Source organism: Citrus clementina, unplaced genomic scaffold (genome assembly GCF_000493195.1).
Source record: "Citrus clementina cultivar Clemenules unplaced genomic scaffold, Citrus_clementina_v1.0 scaffold_3, whole genome shotgun sequence".
NCBI lineage: Eukaryota > Viridiplantae > Streptophyta > Magnoliopsida > Sapindales > Rutaceae > Citrus > Citrus x clementina.
Genome location: NW_006262339.1, coordinates 18,234,900 through 18,260,807, shown reverse-complemented (window position 1 = coordinate 18,260,807; position 25,908 = coordinate 18,234,900). Strand labels below are relative to the sequence as shown.

General features: G+C 31.5%; 2 protein-coding genes across 3 annotated transcripts; one reads left to right on the top strand and one right to left on the bottom strand.

Annotated features, from left to right (window-relative positions):
- Nucleotides 1–5,034: 5,034 nt before the first annotated feature.
- On the top strand, nucleotides 5,035–5,677 carry LOC18049570 (kunitz trypsin inhibitor 2). Its single transcript, XM_006441393.2, has one exon. The coding sequence runs from the start codon at nucleotides 5,057–5,059 to the stop codon at nucleotides 5,675–5,677; it is 621 nt and encodes a 206-aa protein (XP_006441456.1). The 5' UTR covers nucleotides 5,035–5,056.
- A 14,683-nt stretch (nucleotides 5,678–20,360) lies between these two features.
- Nucleotides 20,361–22,991, bottom strand: LOC18049568 (putative GEM-like protein 8). Of its 2 annotated transcripts, none has more exons than XM_024188883.1 (4): nucleotides 22,731–22,991; nucleotides 22,001–22,129; nucleotides 21,626–21,900; nucleotides 20,361–20,713 (listed from the first exon to the last, which is right to left on the bottom strand). In XM_024188883.1, the coding sequence occupies exons 1-4, from the start codon at nucleotides 22,831–22,833 to the stop codon at nucleotides 20,531–20,533; spliced, it is 690 nt and encodes a 229-aa protein (XP_024044651.1). In that variant the 5' UTR covers nucleotides 22,834–22,991; the 3' UTR covers nucleotides 20,361–20,530. The 2 variants fall into 2 exon arrangements, with proteins under 2 accessions (XP_024044651.1, XP_024044650.1); XM_024188882.1 differs by having other exon boundaries at nucleotides 22,001–22,151; nucleotides 22,738–22,991.
- Nucleotides 22,992–25,908: the final 2,917 nt, after the last annotated feature.

Here is a 25,908-nt window from a genome sequence, read left to right as displayed (position 1 = left end):
GTTGTTCGTGAGTCCACTGACTTAAACATCAAATTTGACGCTGCAACAAGTTGTGCGCAGTCCACAGTGTGGAAGCTTGACAATTTTGATGCGGCATTTGGGCAGTGGCTTGTGACAACTGGGGGAGTTGAAGGCAATCCCGGCCCCAGAACCATGAGAAATTGGTTTAAGATTGAGAAGTTTTTTGGTGATTACAAGCTTGTCTACTGTCCTTCGGTTTGTAATTTCTGCAGAGGTTTGTGCAGAGATGTTGGCATTTTTATTAATGGTGGGGTGCGGCGTCTGGCTTTGAGTGATATTCCGTTCAAAGTTGTGTTTAAAAAGGTTTGAAGATCGAGCTGCTGAGAGCTCCGCAAATGCTTGCAGTTAAAAATAAAGTTTGTTTTCTTTTAAGGCTGTACGCATGCTTTAATAAATGAATAAATTAAGTTGTAATAATAAAAGTTGCATCAATGTTGCATGTCTATGAATAATAAATACTTTTTTTCTTCACGTGGCTATTTTGGTTCATCATTTTCCTGATTGGTGTCAACATTTTCATTTTAAATTACGAAGGAGATTAAATCATTGTGATAGTTCAATTCCAGTAAGAAAAAATTAGGCATTAATTTCTTGTAATACAGGATTTTGATTTGAGGGGAGCCATAAGAATCTATGAACTTGACTCGATTATAGCATAAAATATGTAGAATTAAAGAAGCCAACCATGGGACTGTAATGGATAAACCATACATAGATGATATACAGATAAATTTTTTTTAAAAAAAAGAGATTATTAGTTTTCTTCTTACTAAAATAAACATATATATTGTTTATTTCCATATTATTTTTATAATAAGTAATAACCACTACACACCATTATTTAGTAATATTATTTTATTTTATTTTATTTTCGAATACACTTTTTTTAAATTTATTATAAATTAAGTAAATCTTATAAATTGAAATTAAAATAAATAAAATAAATTGAATTAAAGTTTGTTTCGTTTTAAAGTTATACGCATGCTTTAATAAATGAATAAAGTCGTAATAATAAAAGTTGCATTGATGTTGCATGTTTACGAACAATAAAAACTTTTCTTCGTGTTGGTATTTTGGTTCATCATTTTCCTGATTAGAGCCCACATTTTTGCACCAAATGTATTTCATGTGTTCCATTTGATCTATCTTCTTCATCTGCAAATCATTGGTGGTGAGTGATTATTTATTATTATATCATATTCAGAGAGTAAATGGTAAAATAAGAAATACTAAGGACGACTGATATAGGAGAGTGGATTATTTCGGAGTTTAGCATTTTATTTTCAAAATAAAATTCTGATTCTTTGCTTCCTAAGGAATTCATATTCAAAAAGTAATATTTGTTAATTAAGATTCTTAGTCAAATTTATAATTTTAAATTTAATACAAAAATCATTAAGCGGTAACACTAGCCTTGTAATTAACTGATGAATAAGACAAAAATAAAAGTATGATTATAGATGAACAAATTAAACCAATCAAAATTCAATTAGATTCATTTGTTACTTACAGATAAAGGAATCAAATCAAAAAATAATTATATTATTATTCGTTTAATAAATAGATTGAATTTAAATTCTAAAACTTAACGACAAGTTATTTAGGATTTGACACTAATTCAACCCATCAACCCATTTTGCCCCCTTTAAAAGACGGCGTTCAAAAATGTAAGAGAAGTGTTATTAATGGATGGTGATGTTGTTTTCGAGATATCAAACATGCCTAGCACTTTTGTTAAGCATATAATAAAGCATTTTCTTATTGATTGTCAATTCTTGTCAATTCTCATAAACATACGAACCCGCACATGCGCACACGCGTACACACACACCATCCTACCAATATCTAGTTCGTCGAGCGCCATTTGATCAAGCTACTTCAATCTATCAATGGCAAGTATCCATCCAAATGTAAATTCATAATTAGCTATGATGGATATGTCCATATTCATATCTAATTTTTAAATTTTGATATGGATATGGATATGAATATCCATGGATATTTAAGCAAAAAAATATAAAATATAAAATATAAAATAATAATATAAAATAGTTAAATCACTATCAGATTTTAATACTAAATTAGAAATAATAAACATCCAAATAACAAATATCATAACTACAAATCCACAAAAAAGAACCTATCATTTGGAATTACAAATCCACAAAAGCCTTCTAATAAGGCTTGTTTGTAATGACTTACAATTAAGCTTTCAATCTCGAATCTGATCATCATCATAAATCTGCAAATTAATACAATTAAAGCATTAAATAAGTAAATAGTTTGTATTATGTATGACCATGATAGCATCATAATGAGCATCAAGCGTGTACACAAAAAAAGAAAAAATAAGCACTATTGAAAGCATGGCTATATCTCCTATTTATCATCATTATTAGTCACTTCTCTATTTATTTCTTCTCCGTTATCAGCTTATCTTTAGGAATTTCATCTTTCTTTTTTTTTTTGTTAAAAAAAATAAAAGCAGTTTTGAAATAAAATGTAAACAAATGTTATCAAATTTAAATAAAACGTGGAACTTAGATGAGTTTGATACTTTTTATTTGAGCCCATATATAATTATGAGCACACATTAAGGTCTCTAATGCACTAGGATGAAGTCTACTACAATTTGGGGTTAAAAATTGACCCACCATACTAAATTAAATTCGACTACATGTGTTAGCATGGGACATCAACCAAAAGTGATGTTTACAAAAAAAGAAAAAATAAGCACTATTCAAAACATGTGCTATGTCTCCTATTCATCATCATTATTAATCACTTCTCTATTTATTTCTTCTTTGTTGTCAGCTTATCTTTAGGAATTCCGTTTTTCTTTTTTTTTTTTTTTTGGTTGAAAAAATAAAAGTGGTTTTGAAATAGAATGTAAACAAATGTTAACAAACTTAAATAAAATGTGGAACTCAGGATGAAGTCTACTGTGATGTCGATTAAAAATCGACCACCCATACTAAATTCTACTACATGTGTTAGCATGAACATGCACTCACAAATATTGACCAAAATGTTGTTTATGAAATATTTCAAATCCACTATTCATCAAATTATACACTCACAAATAAAAGTAATTTAAACAATAACCATTTTTACCAAGTAAGTATTAGTTTACAAGAAATGGCAGGTGTTTGAAATGAATTTTTAGTCCATAAAATTTATTTAGCCCATAAATTTCAAAAATAATTTCTACATGTGAATTATGTCGAATTATCCATAAATTAACATGCGAACACCAAATTATTGGTATATTTCAAATGATTCATTTAACTCAAGCAAAGAAGAAAACTTCCACAGTTCACGCAACATTTGGACCATCAATTGATATCAAAACACAGACATAAAATAAAAGCTATGTACACATGTAGTTATTAATGCACTGAGAGAAAGATAAAAAGAAAGATATGTTAAATAAGAAAAAGAAGAAGCTGTAACGCTGAAGAGGAGATAGCAAAGTCGGGAATAAACTAATATCAATGTCCCGTGAATAAGCAACAACCGGTGTGATCAATGGCTCGCGAGCAACTAGTAGCTGACGTGTGAAGTAAAAAGAGAACCTAGGATTTGCTAAATAAAAAATAGAAAAGGGTATGACATTCGGGTAAATGAATATTATGGCAAATATAATTCTTCACTTCATTTTAATTTTATAAAATATTATTTTTAGCCCAATCAGATAAATGGATTCACATATCCATCCAATATCTAATTATATATTTAAAAAAAAATCATATCCATATCCAAAATGCATCGGATATATATTATCTAACCCAATTAAATTGGATATATGGATATCCAACTTGGATGGATCAATTCGCTATCCCTACTCCAATCCCTTTTAAAGACAAATTCATTAATATTGTAGTCCGTTTGGGCTAAAAAATGGGCCTAAACATTAATAAATAAAGAAAAATTATTTACTATATATACTAAGTTTACCTTACTATAAAAAAATAATACAAAAATTTGAATTTATGTGAATTTTCACTCTAAGCTTGTAAATTGTATTACCGCCCACCAAAATGTTAACACTATTATAATATTCAATAGAATCTAAGTGAAAAGATAATTTTACCCTTGAATTCAAAGGCATTTTTGACTTTTCACTGTAAATAATAAAATAAAACTTAGAAAAATTATAAGCTATATACCTTAAGTTCACCATGTTATTATAAAATATGATAAAAATTTGAATTTATTTGATTTTCCATCTTGAGTTTGTATACGGTTATAATTTACAAACTTAGAGTGGAAAATCAAAGAAATTCAAAATTACATAATATTTTTTATAACATGAAAAATTTAGGATATACAACTCATAATTTCACATAATTTAATACTAACAGGCATCTCCATATGAGCTTAGCCAATATATCGGCTAGTAACATGCTTTGATATCTTCACCTAAATGTCTTTCTACATCATTTCTTGTTTTCAAATTCTTGGTGCAATTTTTATATTCAAGAAGAGGGGACAAGTTGTGCCTCCCTAAACATATGCTTTATCATTTCTTTTCTAATTTAATTTTTCGACAAACACCTAGCTTGACGAGACTAACTTCAGCACAAAAAGAAAATAAACATATCCTTAAAATTAAACATATATACTATGCGATTTAAACAAAATGACAAAACCATTGACAAAGACTGAGGAATCAGATCTAAATTCGATTAAATTTAGTGTAAGAGAAAAGGTAAGATTATTGACTTATAATTCTAAACTAAATCTTTGACTTTATTAGTAAACTACGCTTTCTATTGTTGAATTTTTATTAAATCTTCTTATCAGGCTGTTTAGGCGGGAAAAAAAATAATAATTACAGTTCACAAAACAGAATGTCATAATCCGCTCTTGTCTTGTAGGCGACCATTGGCTTCTCGAATCAGATATTAGGCGAACCAAACCAACTTGCTGTCCGTTAATTAACTATACTAGCCTAACTCTATAAATTTGGTCTCATAAGGGCTATTTACACGCAACAACAAAAGATAAGAACAAAAAATATAACGATATAACAATGAGAAGCACACTAGTCTTAACCTCGCTGATTCTTCTCTTTGCCTTCATTGCAACGCCATTGCCTGTCAGGGGCAATGCTTCACCTGATCCGGTGCTGGACATCGCCGGTAAGCAGCTCCGAGCTGGCAGTAAGTACTACATCTTGCCCGTTACAAAGGGCCAAGGCGGCGGGCTTACACTTGCTGGCAGAAGCAACAATAAGACATGTCCCCTAGATGTTGTTCAAGAGCAGCACTCATTGAGAAATGGTTTTCCGGTAACATTTTCGCCCGTTAACCCTAAAAAGGGCGTTGTTCGTGAGTCCACTGACTTAAACATCAAATTTGACGCTGCAACAAGTTGTGCGCAGTCCACAGTGTGGAAGCTTGACAATTTTGATGCGGCATTAGGGCAGTGGCTTGTGACCACTGGGGGAGTTGAAGGCAATCCCGGCCCCAGAACCATGAGAAATTGGTTTAAGATTGAGAAGTTTTATGGCGATTACAAGCTTGTTTTCTGTCCTTCGGTTTGTAACTTCTGCAGAGGTTTGTGCAGAGATGTTGGCATTTTTATTAATGGTGGGGTGCGGCGTCTGGCTTTGAGTGATGTTCCGTTCAAAGTTGTGTTTAAAAAGGTTTGAAGATCGAGCTGCTGAGAGCTCCGCAAATGCTTGCAGTTAAAAATAAAGTTTGTTTCGTTTTAGGGTTGTACGCATGCTTTAATAAGTGAATAAATTAAGTTGTAATAATAAAAGTTGCACGAACGTTGCACGTTTACGAATAATAAAAACTTTTCTTCATGTTGGTATTTTGGTTCATCATTTTCCTCATTAGTGGCAACATTTTCATTTCAAAGTACGAAGAAGATCAAATTATTGTGATAGTCAACTCCATTCAGAAAATGTATAATATGAATATAAAATTGAAGAAGCCAACAATGGGACTATGATAAATAAACCATGCATAGATGCTATACAGATGAAATTGCCTAGAATAAGGGTGATGGTAAGTTTCCTCCCTATTGAAATGAGTATATATTGCTTATACCCTTACTATTTTCATAATATTTAATAATCACCTGGCACCATTATTTTATAATATTACTCTTATTTTCTATTACACTTTTATTTATATTTATTATAAATTAAATAAAATATATAAATAAAAATAAAAAATAAGTACATTTCCTAGATTTTGATATGAATAAAAAATTTATCACAAGATATTTTTCTTGTACTTTATTTCTTTTAATATTTTTCTTCTAATAATTTTATATTTCCAATACCAAATATCGAGCAAATGACTTATTTACTTCTCTTCTTTTTTTTTTTTGTTAATTTTTATGCCAAGAGGGTTATTAAATATTATAAAAATAGTAGAAGGCATGTGATATATATTCATTTCAATAGGATACAAACTTTCAATCTCCCTTTAGAAAAATAAGGAGGCTAAACATAAATTTACAAAATGGGTAAATTTTCAATTCCTTTTAATAACTTGGGTAGCCAAGGCCATCCTACGAGAGCAAACATGTAATCACTCAAATATGATTTTGCCCACTCATGTGATCTAAATGAATGCAAATGTTTTCTTTTTTTATTAACGGCTGTGGTGCTTTTATCAAAAATAGAGTTTCAGAAATTTGACACCATCTAATGAAAACTCATTTACTTTATCATAAATTATTTAAATCTTCTGTAAGACATCGATGAATAAATATTCAATAAATTAATGTACTAAAAATTAAAAATTAATAAATTTAAAACTTATGAAAAGTCTAAAAATTATTAATAATTTTTTTTAAATAATAAAATCTTCTGGTCCTGACTTGGTCATTGCACTAAATTAACAATTTTGATAAATGCATAAAATAATTTTTTTTTACATGAATCCTTTAGGGTCCAATGAAAATATAAATTAATAATTAGTTAATTACAAGAAATATCAATAATAAATAACATATAAAATTCATTACATTTAATTAGGATTGTTTTCTTAAAAACTATAATTTTTTAATTAAACTCTTTTCTAAAAATATGTGTAAAACAATTTTACACTAATGACCAATGTACTTATAGACTTTTTAATCTATGTACTCTAAGCATCTGAAACACTTTATCTTCAGAGGGTACTAAATTTGAAACTATGTACAATATACTTACATTATTTTGTGCTTCTGTGTATATGTTCATTACATTTATTAGAATTTTTTGTATATATATGATAACTTTTGAAATTCATGCACGAATATTTGTGAAAAGAATACTACACATGCCTAAATAACACAAGTAATTAAAAAGTAATACTCGTCTTAAATTAATAAATATTCATTAATTTACCAATAAATTATCAAATTCTTCATTAATTAATAAATAACCATCATCAGGATAAAAAACTTTCCTAGTTTCAACAATATCTTTTTATAGAGATTTTACTGTATATGAACATTTTAGTATTTTTGTAAGTTTTATAAAATTTTGTAACTCTACTATATGAAAGTAGCATCGTAACTTTTGTAGGTATCATCTGTTCGAAATTATAAAATCCTTTCTGTTAAAAACAATAGATTCAAGGTTCGAACTTTGTTCAAATGAGTAGGATGAAACTTTGGTTGACATTAAGCTAAATAATAATAACAAAAAGAAGTAGCATAATAATTAGAATCAATGCACTGATTTATTCAATTGTGAAATCTTTCTAAGATTTTGAATTGAAAAAGGAAACAGAGAGTGCCCTGTGTATTTTGTAGTAGACATTGTTTGAAGATCAAAGTAAAGAAGTAAGAAGAAGGTCAGATGCTACAAATGTGGCAAAATGGGGAATGTCAAGAAAGAGTGTTGGAGTAACCAGAAAAGAGGAGAGTGTAAAGATCCTGAGTCATCAAATGCTCAGAGGTGTGTAGCAAGTACCTAAGATGATGGCGACGTTTTATACAGTGAGGCAGCAATGGTTGCAAAAAGCAGAAAACAACTATCTGACGTTTGGCTTATTGACTCAGGAGTTACCTGGCACATGATCTCTCAGAGAGAATGACTCCACAAATGTGAACCTATCTTAGGAAGATTTGTATATATGGGTGATGATAATGCCTTGGAAATCGCTGGTATTGGTACTGTTAAAATAAAAATGTTTGATGGTATAGTTCGTATTTTTCAGGATGTACGACATGTTAAAGGCTTGAAGAAAAATCTATTGTTTGTAGGACAAATAAATAGTCTTGGCTGCAAGACTTATGTGGAAAATTGGATCATTAAGATTGTCAAATATGCGCTTGTATTGATGAAAGTGAAAAAGATCAGTGCCAATCTATTCATGTTTAAAGGTAAAACATTAGAGGAAGTTGATGCGTGTATCGTGTCAAATGGAAAAGAATTGATGATGATGTGGCATCTCAAACTTGGCCACATGTCAAACAAGGTTTGAAAATTCTCTCTAAACGGAAGTTGCTTTCAGGGCTTAAATTGGCGAACTTATTGTTTTACGAGCACTATGTTACAAGTAAGTCTCATATATTAAAGATCAATAGATCTGACGCCAGAAATAAATGCATTATAGACTTGGCTCATTGTAATATTTAGGAATCACCAGATAAGTCCTTAGAAGGTGCAAAGTACATGGTGACTTTCATTGATGATTATTTCAGGAGATGTTGGGTGTATCCAATCAAGAAAAAGTCATATGTATTTCCAATATTTACGTAGTACAAAGCACGGATAAAACTTAAATATGAGAAAATGATCAAGTGTTTGAGGACATATAATGGTGGAGAGTATACAAACGGCGAGTTTCTTGCAATAGTAAGCAAGAATGTATTCAGAGATAGTTCATAATGGCAAACACTCCTCAACAGAATGGAGTAGTAGAGCGGATGAACAAAACTCTTACAGAAAAGATACGAGCCATGTTGAGGACTGCTGGTCTACCAAACTCATTTCGGGCAGAAATAGCCAAAACTACCTGTTATGTGGTGAATCGATCGCCATCTACAACAATTAGGTTGAAGACACCAATGGAGATGTGGATTGGGAAGCCAGCTAATTACTTTTGATTGTACGCATTTAGATGTCTTGTGTACGTGTTGTACAATGCCCAAGAAAAAATAAAACTGGATCTAAAATCCAAGAGATATATCTTCTTGGGGTATGTTGATGGAGTGAAGGGGTATTGTCTATGAGATTCCACTTCCCACAAGATTGTCATCAGTAGAGTTGTTATCTTTGTAGAAGATCAACTAAAAAGGAAAGATGGGGATGATAGCACTGTGAAAGAAAAGTCAGAGATTATACTAGTATATATGGAAAATAATCCAAAAAAAAATGTTTAGATTCTTTTGAAGCGGCACCAGAGCACGAGGAACAAAAACCAGTCGAGTTCGAAGCTATAGAAGTTCCTTAGTCAACTTAAGAGAGACGACCACCGGTGTGGCACACAGAGTATGTTACAGAGATCAATGTTGCATATTATCTTCTAATAAAGGATAGAGAGCCATTAACTTTCCATAAAACTTTAAACAACTTAGATGTTACTTTGTGGATGACAGCAATGCAGGAAGAAATTGAATCTCTGTAATAAAATAAGATATGAGAACTTATACCACTACCATATGGTAGAAAAGCCATTAGTAACAAATGGGTCTACAAGATCAAACGTGATGGCAAAGATCGAGTAGAGAGGTATCGTACAAGATTGGTGGCAAAAGGATATGCTTAGAAAGAAGGCATTAACTTCAATGAGATATTTTCTCTGGTAGTTCGACTTACGACAGTCAGAATAGTCTTGGCAATGTGTGCTACATTTGACCTGTATCTAAAGCAGTTAAATGTGAAAATTGCGTTTCTTCAGGGAGAACTTGAATAAGAGATTTATATACTTCAACTAGAAGGTTTTGCTGAAACATGTAAGGAGAACTTGGTTTGCAAGTTGAACAAATCTCTATATGGTCTTAAACAGGAGCTGAGGTGTTGGTATAAGAGATTTAATTCCTTCATCATGAGCCTTAGATGCAACAGATTTAATTCAGACCATTGTGCATACTACAAGAGGCCCCAAAGTGATTTTATCATTTTGTTGTTATATGTAGATGATATGTTGATAGTAGGCCCCAACAAAGACCGAGTCTAAGAATTAAAGGTAAAATTTGGTAGAGAGTTTGAAATGAAGGACTTGGGACCAGCAAACAAGATTCGAGGGATACAAATTTACTGAGAAAGAAATAACAAAAAGATTTGGCTTTCTTAGAAGAATTACTTGAAGAAAATCTTATGGCACTTCAACATGTAAGATTGTAAACTAATTTCTACCCCACTTACTATTAATTTCAAGTTATCCTCAAGTATGTGTCCTAACAATGAAGCAAAGAGGAATGAGATGTCTTGAGTACTGTATGCATCAGTAGTGGGAAATTTGACGTTCGCTATGATATGCACTAAAACAGATATTGCACAATCAGAGACAGTGGTCAATAGGTATATGGTGAATCCTAATGAAGAGCATTGGAAAACTGTGAAGAGGTTCTGAGATACATCAGAGGATCCTCGGATGTTGCATTATGTTATGGAGGATAAGAGTTTACTGTCAAGAGCTACATGGATTTAGATTTTGTATGAGACCTTAATAAAAAGAAATCTACTACTGGCTATGTGTTTACACTTGCAGAAGGAGTTGTAAACTGGATTTCAAAACTGCACACTGTTGTGGCTTTATCTACAACATAAGTAGAATTTATGGCAGCTACACAAGCTTGCAAGGAAACTATTTGGATACAAAGGTTATTGGAGGAGCTCGGACACAAATAAGGAAAAAATCATGTATTTTGTGACAGTCAGAGTGTCTTACACATTGTAAGGAATCCAACCTTTCATTTTAGGACAAAGCACATACGGTACAATACCACTTCATTCGAGAAGTAGTGAAGGACGGAAGCAACATGATAATTGTGAAGAAGAAATGATGGTGTGGAGACATGATTGGTTCTCAATCAAGTCTCCAAGTGGGAGAATTATTGAGCATGTGCATACATGTGGCAAACAATTACATGTGAACTAGCATGTAACTTTTTTACTCTTGGCATAAAGTTGCTGAGTAAGTGGGAAACAAAGGTAAGTGGGAGGGATCAACTTTTGACTTTGGCATTAAAGTAGAAAAGTTGGGTGGAAATTTATATTATTTTAATACCCACCATTGTTGATTTTTTGGCATGGCTTGGCCTATAAATAGAGGCCTCATTTGCCCTCTTCATTCATCCCATTTTCTCTCATTCAAGTGAGAGTACCAAGAGGTGTAAGTTGAGAGTGTTGAGAGCTTTGAGCTCTAGTTCTAGTGTTTTGAGAGTTTGGTTGTATTGGAGTTTTGGGTTAAGACAAAATACTACAATACTTATAACTCCTTTCCACTAGTAAAATATTTTCTTCTGTCTTCACCCAGGGATGTCGGCTAAAAACCAAACTACGTAAATTCTGGTGTCCTTGTGTGATCATTATTTCTAAATTTCACTTTAATTGTGTGTTTGCTGCACCCTCGAATTTCCAACAGTGACAATAAAACATTTCCGCTACATGTTGTTCAAGAGCAAAACATACAAAAATATGGTTTGTCAATGACATTTTCGCCTGTAAACCCTAAAAAGGGCGTTATTTGTTAGTCCATTGGTTCAAACATCAAATTTGAAGTTGTAAAAACTAGTGTGCAATCCACAATATGGAAGCTTGACAATTTTGATGCAGCATTGGGGCAGTGGTTTGTGACAATTGGGGGAGTTGAAGGCAATCCTGGCCCACAAACTACAAGAAATTGGTTCAAGATTGAGAAGTTTTATGGTGATTACGAGCTTGTTTGTTGTCCTTTGGTTTGTAAGTTTTGCAAAATTTTTTGCATTTTTATGAACGGTGGGGTGCGGCATCTGGCTCTGAGTGATATCCCGTTCAGTGTTATTTTTCTAAAGGCTTGAAGATGGAGCTGCTGAATAAAAGCTTGAGGTTAAAAATAAAGCTTGTTATGTTTTTACGTTATGCGCATCTGAACGTCTATAGAATGATGCTTTGCTAAATGAATAAAAGTTGTAACAGTAAGAATTAATTAATGTTTGCATGCTTGTTCACGAATAATAGTTTAGAGCTGTCTTTATCATGTTGTTATTTTGGTTAACTTATCATTTTCCTATTTAGGTTATGTTGAGGACAAGATTTTTTGTTATAATTCATAAGCCAAGTTAAAATGATAATTAACTTAACGTGGGAGTGGAGCTCTATATCGTCACTCAAGCCTTCCCAGCCATGTGATCTAAAGACTGATTAATCAGCCTATGATCAGTCTAGCAAGCACTAGAAATTGATTTTCGTTTTAATAGATAAGAAATCGAATTAAGAACAAGCAAGAGTTCTTAGTTACTTCCACGCCACTAATTTTCAATGAATCTCCAAAAATAAGTTATAAAACAAATTTCACTAAACGAAGCACTCTTGCAAATCATTTTTTGCAAGTATTTGAGACATAAAAAAGGAAATTAACCAATTAAAATAAAATAATTTAGGAATAATGATTGATTAGTAAAAATTGAGTCAATCAATCTTTATTTATTTGACCATCAATCTTTCTAAATTAATAGTTAAGATAGAGACAAATAATTGTGTAATTAATTTTTTTGTTTCCATCAATATGGACCAAATCTTGTCTTGGTTGTACATTCAGAACTAAAATTAGGACTAATTAATCCCAAACCATTTCTAATACTCAGTCCCATATTCCAAGTATTTAAAATATTTTAATTACCAATTTATTCAATAAATTAATTAAAAAATAACACAGATCCAGATATCCGGTTTTTTGGATGCACATGCATTTAGATCTACACCCGAATCCGTATGGATTTTCAATTTTAATATCGAGACCTGCATTTTTTAAAGCGCAGATAAGATTTTTCCTGATCCAGACCTTCCAGATCTTTGTAAATCTAAACTGGACCTGAATATTTTTACCATCTCTACTAGCATGGACGTGGACCTTGTCATGTTTAGATCAAGTTTAGTGATTAGAGATTTTAGTCTTTGTTCCATTTTTTCTTAAACGTAGAGAGATATGTAAAATTTAAATCAATTTTTTAATATCTAATTTCTCAAAATTCGAGCTAAACTAATTAAATAAAATTATTTAAAAACCACTATGTTATTATTTTTTTCTTTTTTAAGTTTCAGATACAAATTTAAAGAAAAATAGTAAAAAGGTTCAGGATCCCAAGATATTTCCCAATCTATACAAAAAAATTTAGGACCAATTTCAATTCCTAATTCTCATCGATCTCTAATTGGTCTTAGATCGTATAGATTGAATACATTCACGTTCGTATGGAATCCCAGTTGATAAACTTGGTTTAGATCTTTCCATCTTATTGGATGTGGACAATAATAATCAACCTATGATAAATCTACCACAAGAAATCATACTCAATTACAAACAAAGATCAGATCATGTCAAGCAAAGATGAAGGAAGGAAAACCTGAAAAAACTGGTGTGGTTCAATCGATGATGTTTTGGAAAAAAGTGGTAAAGGAAGTTCCAATTGAGTGACTCCACAGTAGTTATAGCTTTTATTCCTAATAACAATTATAATCCCTCATGGTCTCTTCACGCTAGATGACTTAATTGTTAAGATATAATCAACAACATGCAGTTCCATTGTTCCCACATTTATAGAGAAGGCAATCTTGTGGCTGATACTTTGACTAATATAGACTTAAATTGTGTGAATCTGACATGGTGGAATGATCCTCCTCAATTCATGATACGCCTCCTAAGGAGGATGAGTAGAGATTACACCATTATCATTTTTCTTAACTTTAATTCTTGTAATTTTCATACCTCTTCTCCTGTTTTTCTTTAATAAAGCTTTACGCATTTATGTAAAAATAAATAACAAATTGTTAATTGCAATTGTAGCAAAACCAAAATGCAATTTCTTTACTTGCAGGAGGTATATATGATATATAATAACCTTTACTCATATACACAGAACTAAAGCATATGATATGAAGTACGCTATTTTAAAATGATTGTCAAAGCTTGCTAGCTGAGCTTATTGTCTTCAAAATATATCCTAATCATTTAATTTCGTTGACTTCGAAATGGCCTTCTGAAGATTTATGCAAGCTTTTTCATAGCGCAAAAACCCCATGAACCAAAATTGAAAATCTTCCACAGTCACTACTCCAATGTAGTTTTGGTCAGGCGTGTTCACATTCTCACTTTCGTAGATATTTTTGATCTTCTTTATTGGTCTCAACACTTGTAAATGTGAATTATCTAGTAAAATTTCCATTAAATTTAATTCCAGCTAATAGAAAAATCAATGCCTATTAAGAGATGAGATCTCTACCCTATCAAACCTGAAAGCATTGCAAGCCTTCGAAACTTGCCACAAAATAAAGTAAGGAAAAAGGACTCAAATATGACTCCGAGTTGATGCACACCGTCTCCAATAACAAAGCAAAGCATGCGGGGTTAAAAAAACCACATCTCGCATACCTAAATTTCCCCAAAAATTAACCTATATTAACCTAACATGTGGGCAATCAAGGAAAAAATTCTGAGAAGTCTCAACCCTATCACAAATACACCAGGAGACCATACAAATTCCTCTCTAACATAAGGCATTATCAGTAGCCAAAAAACCATGCAATTTCTGCCAGAGAAAAAAGAAAACTCTAGAAGGATATGTCGCTGCTAGATAAGCGAAAAAAACCTCATCTCTCTGCCTAGAACAATGCACAAGCTCCCACGCTGTCCGCAAATGAAATAGGCCATCATGGCTGGAAGCCCACCAAATTATATCAAGTTTTTTACTAGAGAAAGGAACCAATAAAATTTGTGCCACAATCGAAGAGGGTAACACATCTTAGAGCTTACCTTGATCCCATGTTGTACCTCACCAATAAAAAGAAACCAGCACCCCAGAAGCCGCTGCAAGATTATAGGAGGCCAAAGGGCAAGAGGCTAGCCAGCAATCATACCTAAAACTCACCACAACCGACCGACCAATGCATATGAGGTTCAACAACCCACCAAACCGAACATAGTCATCTCTAAAGAGGAGAGGCGGAATGACGAACCTAAACCTGACTCGTTTACACCAATGAATCTAATATCTTGACACAGAATCACCCTATAAGAATAGGTTGAAGAACCTTTCTAAGTATTGTACTACAGTTGTAGGTGGGCAAAGAACACGACAGCATAGAAGACAACGCATGTCAAACAAGCACTAGCTTCCCACCGAAAGAAAGCAACCGATTGGCCCATTTCGAGATCTTATCCCTAATTTTTTGGACCATATCATCAAAATGAGAAATCTTGAGATGCCTTGTAAAGACCGAACACCTAAGATAAGTGAATGGAAGCTGACACCACTGAAAGTCAGTGATTGAATGGACAATAGCCTGTCGTGAAGCAAAAGCCAAAGTTCTAATGTAAAAACTGCTTTTGGCTTGATTAATCAATTGTCGCTAAAGACTCGATCGATTCCCATTTAAAAAAATAACAATATCATCTGCAAAGTTTAAATAAGAGACAACGATAGGTGTGGCAGAACAATATCGCATAGAAGGATATTGAGCGTATATACGGTCCAAACCTCGAGATTGAAACTCAGTAGCAATGATAAATAAACATGAGAAGAGAGGATCGCCCTGCCTAAGACCTCCCTTAAACTAGAAAAACTATGGCTGACTCCATTCACCAAGACTGAGAACTAAGGACTCGTCGAATCAAAGAAACCCACCGCTTTGAAAACCCAAAACACCGCAACATCTTAATAATGAAAGACCTTGACATCCGATCAAGCCTTTGCCATGTCAAGCTTCAGCACCACATTATTTCCCCGAGTACAATGGTTGAGATCATAGACCAACTCCTAAACCAAAAGCACATTATTATGTATCACTCTACTAGGGGACAAAACCACTCTAAGAATGAGAAATAAGATGAGGCAACAGAGGGGCCAATCTCAACGCAAGCAGTTTGGTCATAACCTTGTTACTAATATTACATAAACTGATCGGTCTAAAATCTATCCAAGATGTTGGGGACGACTTCATAGGAAAAAAATTCAATAATGTACTCTGAAAACCTTAGGCATAGTCGAACCTCTGAAGTAATCAAGGACAGCCTCTAATAAATCATTGCTAATAATATCCCAACAGTACTAATAAAACTTACTGTAGAACCCATCAGGACTCGGAGCACTGTCAAGATCAATAGAGAAAACCACCTACCTAACCTCATCCATATCTAGCTTTCTACATAGATTCACATCATCCCCGATAGCCACCAGAGACGGAGTAAAATCAAAGTTTGACTGCTGAAACTGACTAATACCACCTGTCAATAACCCTTGAAAATATTCAACTGCAGAGGCGGGGCGCCAGTAGCACCCCTCATAGTAATTTTATCCGTAGAAATAAAAAGTAAGTCTAGCAATTGGGTCACATGTTGATAAGTGTCATTGTGAGGCCTTCAAAATTCTTTGCCTTCTGTCAACCAAAAATCTGCTTGAGAATATTTTTTCTCCCGCCTTTCTGAATAATTATTGCTCCCAAGCTCAACTTCCATTTCACTATTTCAAAAAATTTTGTGCCCATTTTCTGCAAATTAACTTGTTCAAAAAATTCATTCAGTTTTTTTTCAATGTGATGTAATTATTTGCATACATAAAGTGTTCCTTCATGTTATTATTTACATGCGAATTTACCAACCTTTGCTCTTAGTACATTTCTTGTGCATTGATGATAAGGTGAATCATTATTTATTTTGAATCAAGGGCCTTTTTTTTAATATACTAATATATTACAATCAGAGCTCTTTACAATCAGAAATCGATTGGGACTCCCTTTAGTAATTCTATTATGGCATAACTCAAAGGTCAACCCTCACTTAATACTAAAGAAGATCTATTCTACTCTAAATGAAGGGAGACAAATAAATCCCTACTATGAGTGAAATCAAATCCTAGCTATTGTTGAAACTCAAACCCAATTGGGCTATTGTTGGAACTCGAACCCAATTGGGCGCATGGGTTGTCAATAGGCTACAAGCCCTTTGGTGTATCAAGGTCCTTTGTTATGTTGTATTGCTACTTTACGGTGCTATAAAAGAGTGAGTGTGAAATTTATAAAATTTGGATATCCACAGCTTATTACAATAATTTTATAAATTAGTAAAATTAAATAATGGGAATATTACAAGCAGACCCTCATTATTTTTATTTTGCATGCAGTCGATCCAAATAAATGCCTACTTGAATAGCTTACCTCTCATTTAATTTAAATTGTATCTATTCCTATCTATTAAATTAAAATCAAGAATCTACGTAGCATATTTTTAAAAAATTTTGACCAATATCACTGAGATCTACATCACAGTTACAAATAAATAAGAGTTATGTGACATACAATTTTTTTTTAATTTGGCATTAAAGTCTTGGACAAACTTATGATGTCATAAACATATCTTTACAATGTCTTAAATTCAATTATGACATCGTAAATTAGTCCTGAATTTTAATTGCAGATATAAAGCGGAGTCATGATACATGTACCCATTGCTGGGATACATTGTTTAAATCCAAAATTAATGAAAGATATGACATGTCATCATTTATTAGGTTGTATAATATTATCACATTAATGAAGAAAAATAGATTCAACCAATACTATATACAATTGTCACTATTCTTAATTTATGGCTCTTTTAGGAACTCCTTAATTAAAGAAAAATAAATAGTGGCCATTTGAATATTAAAAAATTACTTTTTTTTTAACGAAGTGAATATTCAAAATTTTAAAAAAAAGTAGTTTATAGAAAATTTATCAACTTATTCACTTTCTCTCTCAATGGTTTAATGCCATTAAGAGCTCAAATTTATCTGGAAAAGTTATCAGGACCCACTAGGGAATCGATCGCATTGTCTCTAAAATCGATTACTATAATTATTCAACTAATTGACAACCATAACTAGAAAAATAAAATAAGAATAAAATTAAAAAAAAAATAAATAAAAAAAGAGAGAGAAAATTAAAGGGAGCTCACAAGAGTTGATGCAGGGAGAGGCATCTCAAACGCTCGAGGCTTTTTAAGAAATTGAAAAGGCTTGAGGATTTTTAAGCTCTATTGCCCGAATAAAATATCTTCAGTAAGTTACATTCTTATTATGATTTTTCATGATAAAATTTCCTGGCAGTTCCATAGTCTTGGTCCTCTTGGATTTTTATGATTATTATTAAATAAAATTGGAACCTTATAAAAGGTCCTCCGCGTACCACTCATCCATTCAAGTCCTTCGGTCAAGTTCAACGAGCTTAAATTTAGTGGAATGAATATATTCAATTTTACCTTTTTTTTAAGTTATTAGCTGACTACTAAGCATTAGTAGAGACAACCAATGCGACGTGCCCATCCCGTCAGAAGTAGGGCTATGAGGACACATGAACCGGCATTCATTGTATCACATTATCTACACGCTAATTTTATATATTTTATCATATGGGCATTTGCTGTGCCAATCAAAAATTATGATAGCAACTTAATAGTTTCTTAAAGAAAAAGATTCTAGAAAACCATTAAGATTATCTTGTATGGTGTTCTTATCATTTTTCCTATGGGGAAAGAGAGAGTAATTAATCTTTTACTGAGATAAATGCTTGATGTAATCACTATATTTTGTGTTAAGTCCATGTTTAATCTCTATATTTTAGAAAAAAATCTCAAGACACTCCTACTGTTAATCATATTACATTTCTATCCTTACTTTTTCTTTTCTTTTACAATAATACTCTTGCAAAAACATTCTTGGAGATATTAATGAAAAAATAGTAATTTATCAAATTAATTTTAGAAGTAACATAAAAATTGCATAAACATTTATATTATTATTTTTATTTTAGGATTAACTTGGTGAATTAATTTTTTTATAAATAACTACTAGTAAGATTGTTGTAAGGATATTGAACATTGTTTTTAAGTTGCATGGGTACAAAAAATACTAGTTCTTTCATACTGATATTTATTGGCTAAATTACTAATTAACTTTTTTATAGATAAATTAATCAATTTCAAGAATATCAGTGAAAGTTTATAATTATAGAAGGAAAGAAAAGTAAGGGTAAGAAATTAAAAATATAGTATATTTAACTGCACGAGTGTTTTGAGGTATTTTTAAAATATATTAACTAAATAAATATTTAAGTCAAAATATAGAGATTAAATGAGTATTAAATCCTTTTACACTGTAAAAATTAATTTTTTTCAGTAGAAATTAAAAGAAGTCCAGCAATTGGGCCACATGTTGTTGACAATGATAAATATATAAGTAGCACTGACTCCTAGTAGAAAAGTAGAGAAGTAGCATCGTGAAGCCTTCAAAAAAATTTCGCCGTCTGTCTTTAACAAACAATCAACTTAAATATATTTTTCCCTCTCACCCTTTTGAATATTTTTGGTCCAAGGTCAAATTACCTTTCGCCCTTTCAGAGAAGTTTGGCCCCATTTTCACTGCAAATTAATTTCTCTCCAAAATTCAAATTGAGCTAACCAGACAAAATTATTTAAAAATCATTCGGTCTGTATTTTTATTTTTCAATGTTCATCCATCAAGATACCTCCCAATCTGTTCCAAAAAAAAAAATTGGAGCTAATTTCAATTCCAAATCCGGACAGATCATCTCTAATTGCACTTAACTCATATAGATTGAATACATTCTCGTTTGGTTCCAGTTGATGAACCTCTCTTTGATCTTTCCGTCTTATTGGATAGAAGGACTATAATAATCAACCTATGATAAATCTATCGCAAGAGATCAGAATCAAGTATAAGCAAAGATCAAGAAAGCAAAATCTGAAAAACTGGTGTGGTTCAATTGATGATGTTACACAATAAGTGGTAAAGCAAGTCCCAATTGAGTGACTCGACAGCAGCTTAGCTTGTCTCCTCAATAACAATTATAATTTATCATGACCTTTTTCGTACTAAATGACTTAACTGTTAAGACATGATCAAGAACATGTTTCGTTCTTCGCACATCTATAGAGAAGATAATCTCAAGTTTGAGGATTTGGCTAATATAGGTATATGGGTTTAAATTCTTAAAATTTAAGTGGTGGACTAATCATCCTTTATCAGTGGTACGCCTCTTCAATGACGATGCGTGGAGACCACCCTGTTGTTACGTCTCTTGACTTCTATTCTTTTGATTTTTGTACCCTTTCTCCTCTTTTTCTTTAATAATGCTTTAAGCATTTACATGGGAAAAAAATATGGAAAAAAAAAAGTTCCAATTGAACCCGAGAGCACTAAAGCCAGCGCAGGGCTCCACTTTGGAATGCCCATAACACCCTTCATAACTTCACTCATATATACAAATTAAAGCATATGATGTACGATATTTATTTAACACAAAACTGATAGTCAAAGCTTACTAGCTGAACATGTCTTCAAAATAGGTCCTAATTATTTACACTTCGTTAGCCATAGAAATGGCCTTTTGAAGATTTCTGTAAGCTTTTTCATAGCGCAAAAATCCCATGAACCAAAATTCAAAATCGTCTACGGTCACTATTTCAACGTACTTTTGCTCTGGCTTGGTCACATTCTCACTTTCGTTGATACTTTTGATCTTTTGTATTGGTATCAACACCTGTAAATGTGAATTATGTCAATAAAATTTTCATTATCTGACATGATTTAGTTCCAGCTAATAAAATAAATAACTAATGGCTATTAAAAGGTGAGATCTCTACCCCATTACCTGGGGATAGGATTATAGTAAAAAAAATATCTTTAGAAATTGAACAAAAGCTCACCACTTGACTCAAGGTCTCAGTAGGGATAGCAAAAAAGCTCAGGCCAACCCAAGCCCAGCCCGACCAGCAAGGGTTGGGCTTGTACAAGTCCAAAAAATGCAAAGCCCCCATACGTTGGGTCTGGACAATAGCTTAATAAAAAAGCTCAGACTTAGCTAAGATTTTTTTAATTTATAAATAAAAAATAAATTTAATTGAAATAATAAAAGAAAAAATTTTAAATACTAAATTAGTTTAATTTTTTATATTATTATTTATTATTTATTAGGTTGTATTATTAATATTTTATGCATTGGACTATTATTTTATTATGTATTAGATAATTATTTTTAATTTAAATATTTTTTTAATTAAAAAAATATTTTATAATTAATTAAAAAAAAATCCAAGCCCAGCCTCTCCAAATTTGAACAGGCTTTTAAAGGGCCTAAACTTTGTTTAAATGTTGTGGGCTTAGGCTTGGGCTTCAAAAAAACCCGGTCCAAGCCCGCAAATTGCCAGCCCTAGGCCTCGGTGAAAATTGAAATGATACTTCAAATTACTTGAATTTCAATATATATATATATATATACCCACACACTCACATATATAGAGAGAGAATTTTATGTGAGACGGGGGTATCACATCATCTACACGCTAATTTTATAAATTTTTATCACATTAACATTGACCGTATCAACCACAAACTATGATAGCAACTTCATATTTTCTTAAGGAAAAAAGTTTTAGAAAATCATTAAAATTACCTTGTATGGTGTTCTTATTAGTTCTCCAGTGGACGAAGAGTAAGAGATTGATCTTTCACTGCAAAAAGCAATTTTCTTATTAGAAATAAAAAGAAGTCCAGCAATTGGACCGCGCGTCGTTGATAAGTAGCACTGTGAGGCCTTCAAGAATTCTTCCCCTTCTGTCAAACCAAAAATCTGCTTGAATATATTTTCCCTCCCGCCTTTTTGAATAATTTTTGCTCCCAAGCTCAGCTTACTTTTCACTGTTTCAGAAAATTTTGGGCCCATTTTCACTGCAATTAATTTGTTCAGAAAATTCATTCAGTTTTTTTCCTAGCTATATGATGTGATTATAACATACATGAAAAAATTTTTAGGGAAGAAACTGATTACCGTGATCTCGAATTCTGCAAGCGAAGTTACTACCTTTGCTCTCAATACATTTCCTCTGACCCATTTCTGTATCTTCTTCATCTGCATTGACTGTAAGGTGAGTCATTGTTTGTCTTCGTCTAAAGGTCTCTATAATATTGTACAGCCAACGCTGTAAAAGGATGAGTCCACACTTCATAAAGTTTGAATATCTGCTCTTTAAAAGGACTATATATAAAGTGTAACAATTTATACATTGATAAAAATCATCTAGTTGTACTTTAATTGTCAGGATGTGAGCTTGATGTTGAATATCCAGTTATACATCTTGTATTATCCTAAACGATTTTAAAATAAGTTCAATCGACTATTACCTAAACTTAGTTTCAGTTTGCTTCATGTAAAGTGTGTCTTATGTATAAATGTTCAAAATTAATTGAAATTCCAAGATGTTCTCAAGCAAAAAAACATTAAATAAGTAGAAAAAAGTCTTAATAAAGTCCAGAATACTAAATTAGAACATTTCTAATTATATTATCGACTTGTCCGCTCTTTCTTTCTCAACAGATTAATGCCATTAAGAGCTAAAAGTTTTCTCTTAAAATCACCACTGGGGATTCGATTCGTATCACCTCTAAAAACTTGTGCTAACAATTACTAAACTAACTGGAAATCACAATAAGAAAAAGCAAATAGGGATAAAATTGAAAAAAAGGAAAATAAAAAGAAACAGAGAAAATTAAGAGCGTACTACGCACAAGAGCTGAAGCTGGGAGAGGCATCTGAAGAAGATGGACTTTGAAACGAACAGAATGGTTGCGATTGAGAAGAACATCTTTCTGGCGTCGTATCATATGACACCGCCATCTCAAAATATTCTGCTTCTTTTTCTTTCATCTTCACTAATTAATTCCTGAGACACTAATAATTAAAAAAATAAAAATAAAAATTCCTGAGAGACGCTTTTTGCTTGTGCCTTGTTACACAATGGAAGAAACTAAAAAGGCTTGAGACTTTTTAAGCTTTGTCGTCGGAATAAAATATTGTTAATAAGACACATTATTGTTATGATTTTTATGATACAATTTCCTGGCTGTTTCCATAGGCTTGGAAGTCTATTTTTCCCGGCTTCATTAGAATTTCCTCAGGTCAACGAAAGTGGCTAAATTAGAAATTCTAGAATACATAATATTAAATTGAAATCTTTCTTTGAGGTCCTTGTTGTCGGCAAAAATATCAAATAAACCAGAAATTTTGAGAATTAAATAAACAAAATATGTATTACACTCACTCCAGTCCTTCGATGAGGTTCAACAAGCATAAATTTAGTAACACGGTGTTAATTTTTTCTTTTTTCCCTTCCTTTTCCCAAATTCCAATTATGTGTTGAAAATCCCAAGTATGTGTTAAGTTTCTGGTCATTTAAAAATATAATAGTTCACTTCAAAACTAATTTAAGATAAAAATATATTTGAGTTAATTTAACTTTAAAACATATTTTTTTATACTTAAAGGTAGTGTTAAGAGGTAAACTATTTTTTAAGAGCGAGGAAGGGCGGGATTCTAATTCAAGCCATGAGATTCAAATCAAATGAACCCATTAGTTTTTTATTTTAAAATTTCTACATGGCAGAGCACACCATGTACAGATTTTATGGGGTTTATGAACCTCATTAGTTTCTTGTTGATGACAAATGTTTGTACAATTTTTATTTACTCATAATACATTGAAAAAAAAATCTAAATTAAAGTAAACTATCAAGATGGCCGCCAAGTAAATTTTCATTACCTTAGCAATTAATTTTTTTTAAAAAAAGAAAATTTTAATGATTGCATTATTCATTACTTGTGCTCCCATAATATTTTTCCTATTGAAATCAGGTTCTCATCAACAAGAAACCGATAATATTCACTAATTGTGATTCTTCTTTTTTAGCACATCTAGTGGTGGTGCCAGGATTTCGATCTAATAGGAGTTTAATTCAAACAATAATATAATTTAAAAAATTAATCAACAAATAACAAATATCAAAATAAAAATTTATTAATATATTTAATTCAATATATTTATAACAACCTCAATATAGTTTCATATGTTGAAAATATTAAAGGATAATTTCATTGCCAGGGCTACTATATAAGTTAAGGCACTTAAGCTTTTAGACAATAATGCAAACGAGAGGAACTTATTGAGTCAATGCCCCGATTGACTTCAGTTCGAGGGTCAGTGATATAAAACGCTGACATGTCAAAAGTTGTTGTAAGTTCATAAAAGGAAGCTGATTATCAGCACATGCTGGCTATTCGATTTCTTCTTTGTTTGTTATTCATTTTGTTTGAAATTGAAATTTGTTTCTATGTGTTCAATGCAATCTCCTCTGTAGATATGATTTGTATTCAAAGTGTTTTGATCAATAAAATGAGTTGACTTTTCCTTCAAAATACTGTATCGTGCAATTATGTTCTTCGTTTTTGTTCTCTATGTCTGGTTTGTTTTTTATTCTATGTTTTACTTTGATCTTGGTCAGTGATCAAAGTAATTACTGACATTAGTTTACTGTCAATAAAAATCATTTTTCTAGTAGTGCATTCCAGTTATTTTTATAACTTAATAAGTACTTTTAAGGTAAATCAAATTAAAAATTAAATAAATTTTATTATTAATTAAAATTTTAAAAAGTTTAAGCAGGGGTTTTAACCCCTAATAATCCAAATGTGGCACTGCCATTGACCCCAACAATACATTTACTAGTTAATACCAGAAAATGTTTACAAAATCTGCATGAACAATTCTCTCTTAGAACCTTGGCTTCGCCTTTTTCTCTTTGAAGACACCCAAGAGGGAAACACTAAAGACCTTTACAACCTAGAACTTGACACCAGGAATATCACCAATAATGTGTACCTTAAGACCTAATTCGCTAGTTTAGATGAGACAATAGTTCTTAGAAATTACAAAGGAAGTTCACTACTGTCTTTGATTATAACTTTGCTCTTAGGAGTATCATCCTACCTTCCATCAGCTTCAACCTTAATCAAATAGTCATACAAACCCTTATTCGCATTAATTGGCGACTTCAAATGTAAGAGCTAAAGACCACAGAGTAAGAATCCAATAAGATAGAGAGAGAGATTTTGATTGATAATAACTCTTTTTTTTTTTAAGTTTTAAATAATTTTTAAATGGTTAGAAATAGGTTATAACATTTTTAAATAATTTTAGTTTTTCACAAATAAAAAAATTTACATTGTTTATTAAATCTAATGGTATATATTTGTTACATCATTGATGTCTTAAAAAAAAGGTGGAATCACTCCTAAATTTTATGGAAAATTTACAGATTCCTCCTCAAGTATAGGTAAGAAATACTTATACCCAACTTAAATGGTCTATGACACTTAGATAGCATTTTTTTTTCTTTCTTTGGTCTAAAATTTAAATGGGTCTGAATTTAGCTGAAGCCTAAATAGATCTAAATTCATATATCTGAATAATATGTTTTTTTTTTCTTTTCTTAATAACAGAAGATAAGCGTTAAGTTGTTTGTTTTTTAAAAGAAAACATCTAGAATATTATATTTCGACATATATAACCTCATAAATATTAGCAATACTTGTATGTATTGGTTAAACTCATTAAAAACATGAGAAGTTATAAATAAATTATTCGATTAGTACAAAAAAATTGATAATGTTTAGCTTAATAAAGCATGAAAAATAAAATATATACCTAACATGTGTATTTTTTTAACAATAATATATAATATTATAATGTTATTTTTAGTACATTATATTGATTTTTTTCTTGTTAATTACATAAGTCAATCAAGACTTGTTTAATCATTTGAATTAAAATTAACTTATTAAATAAAATTCAAAATCTATTATAAACGTAGTAAATATAAATATGAAGAGTTGGACTTATTATA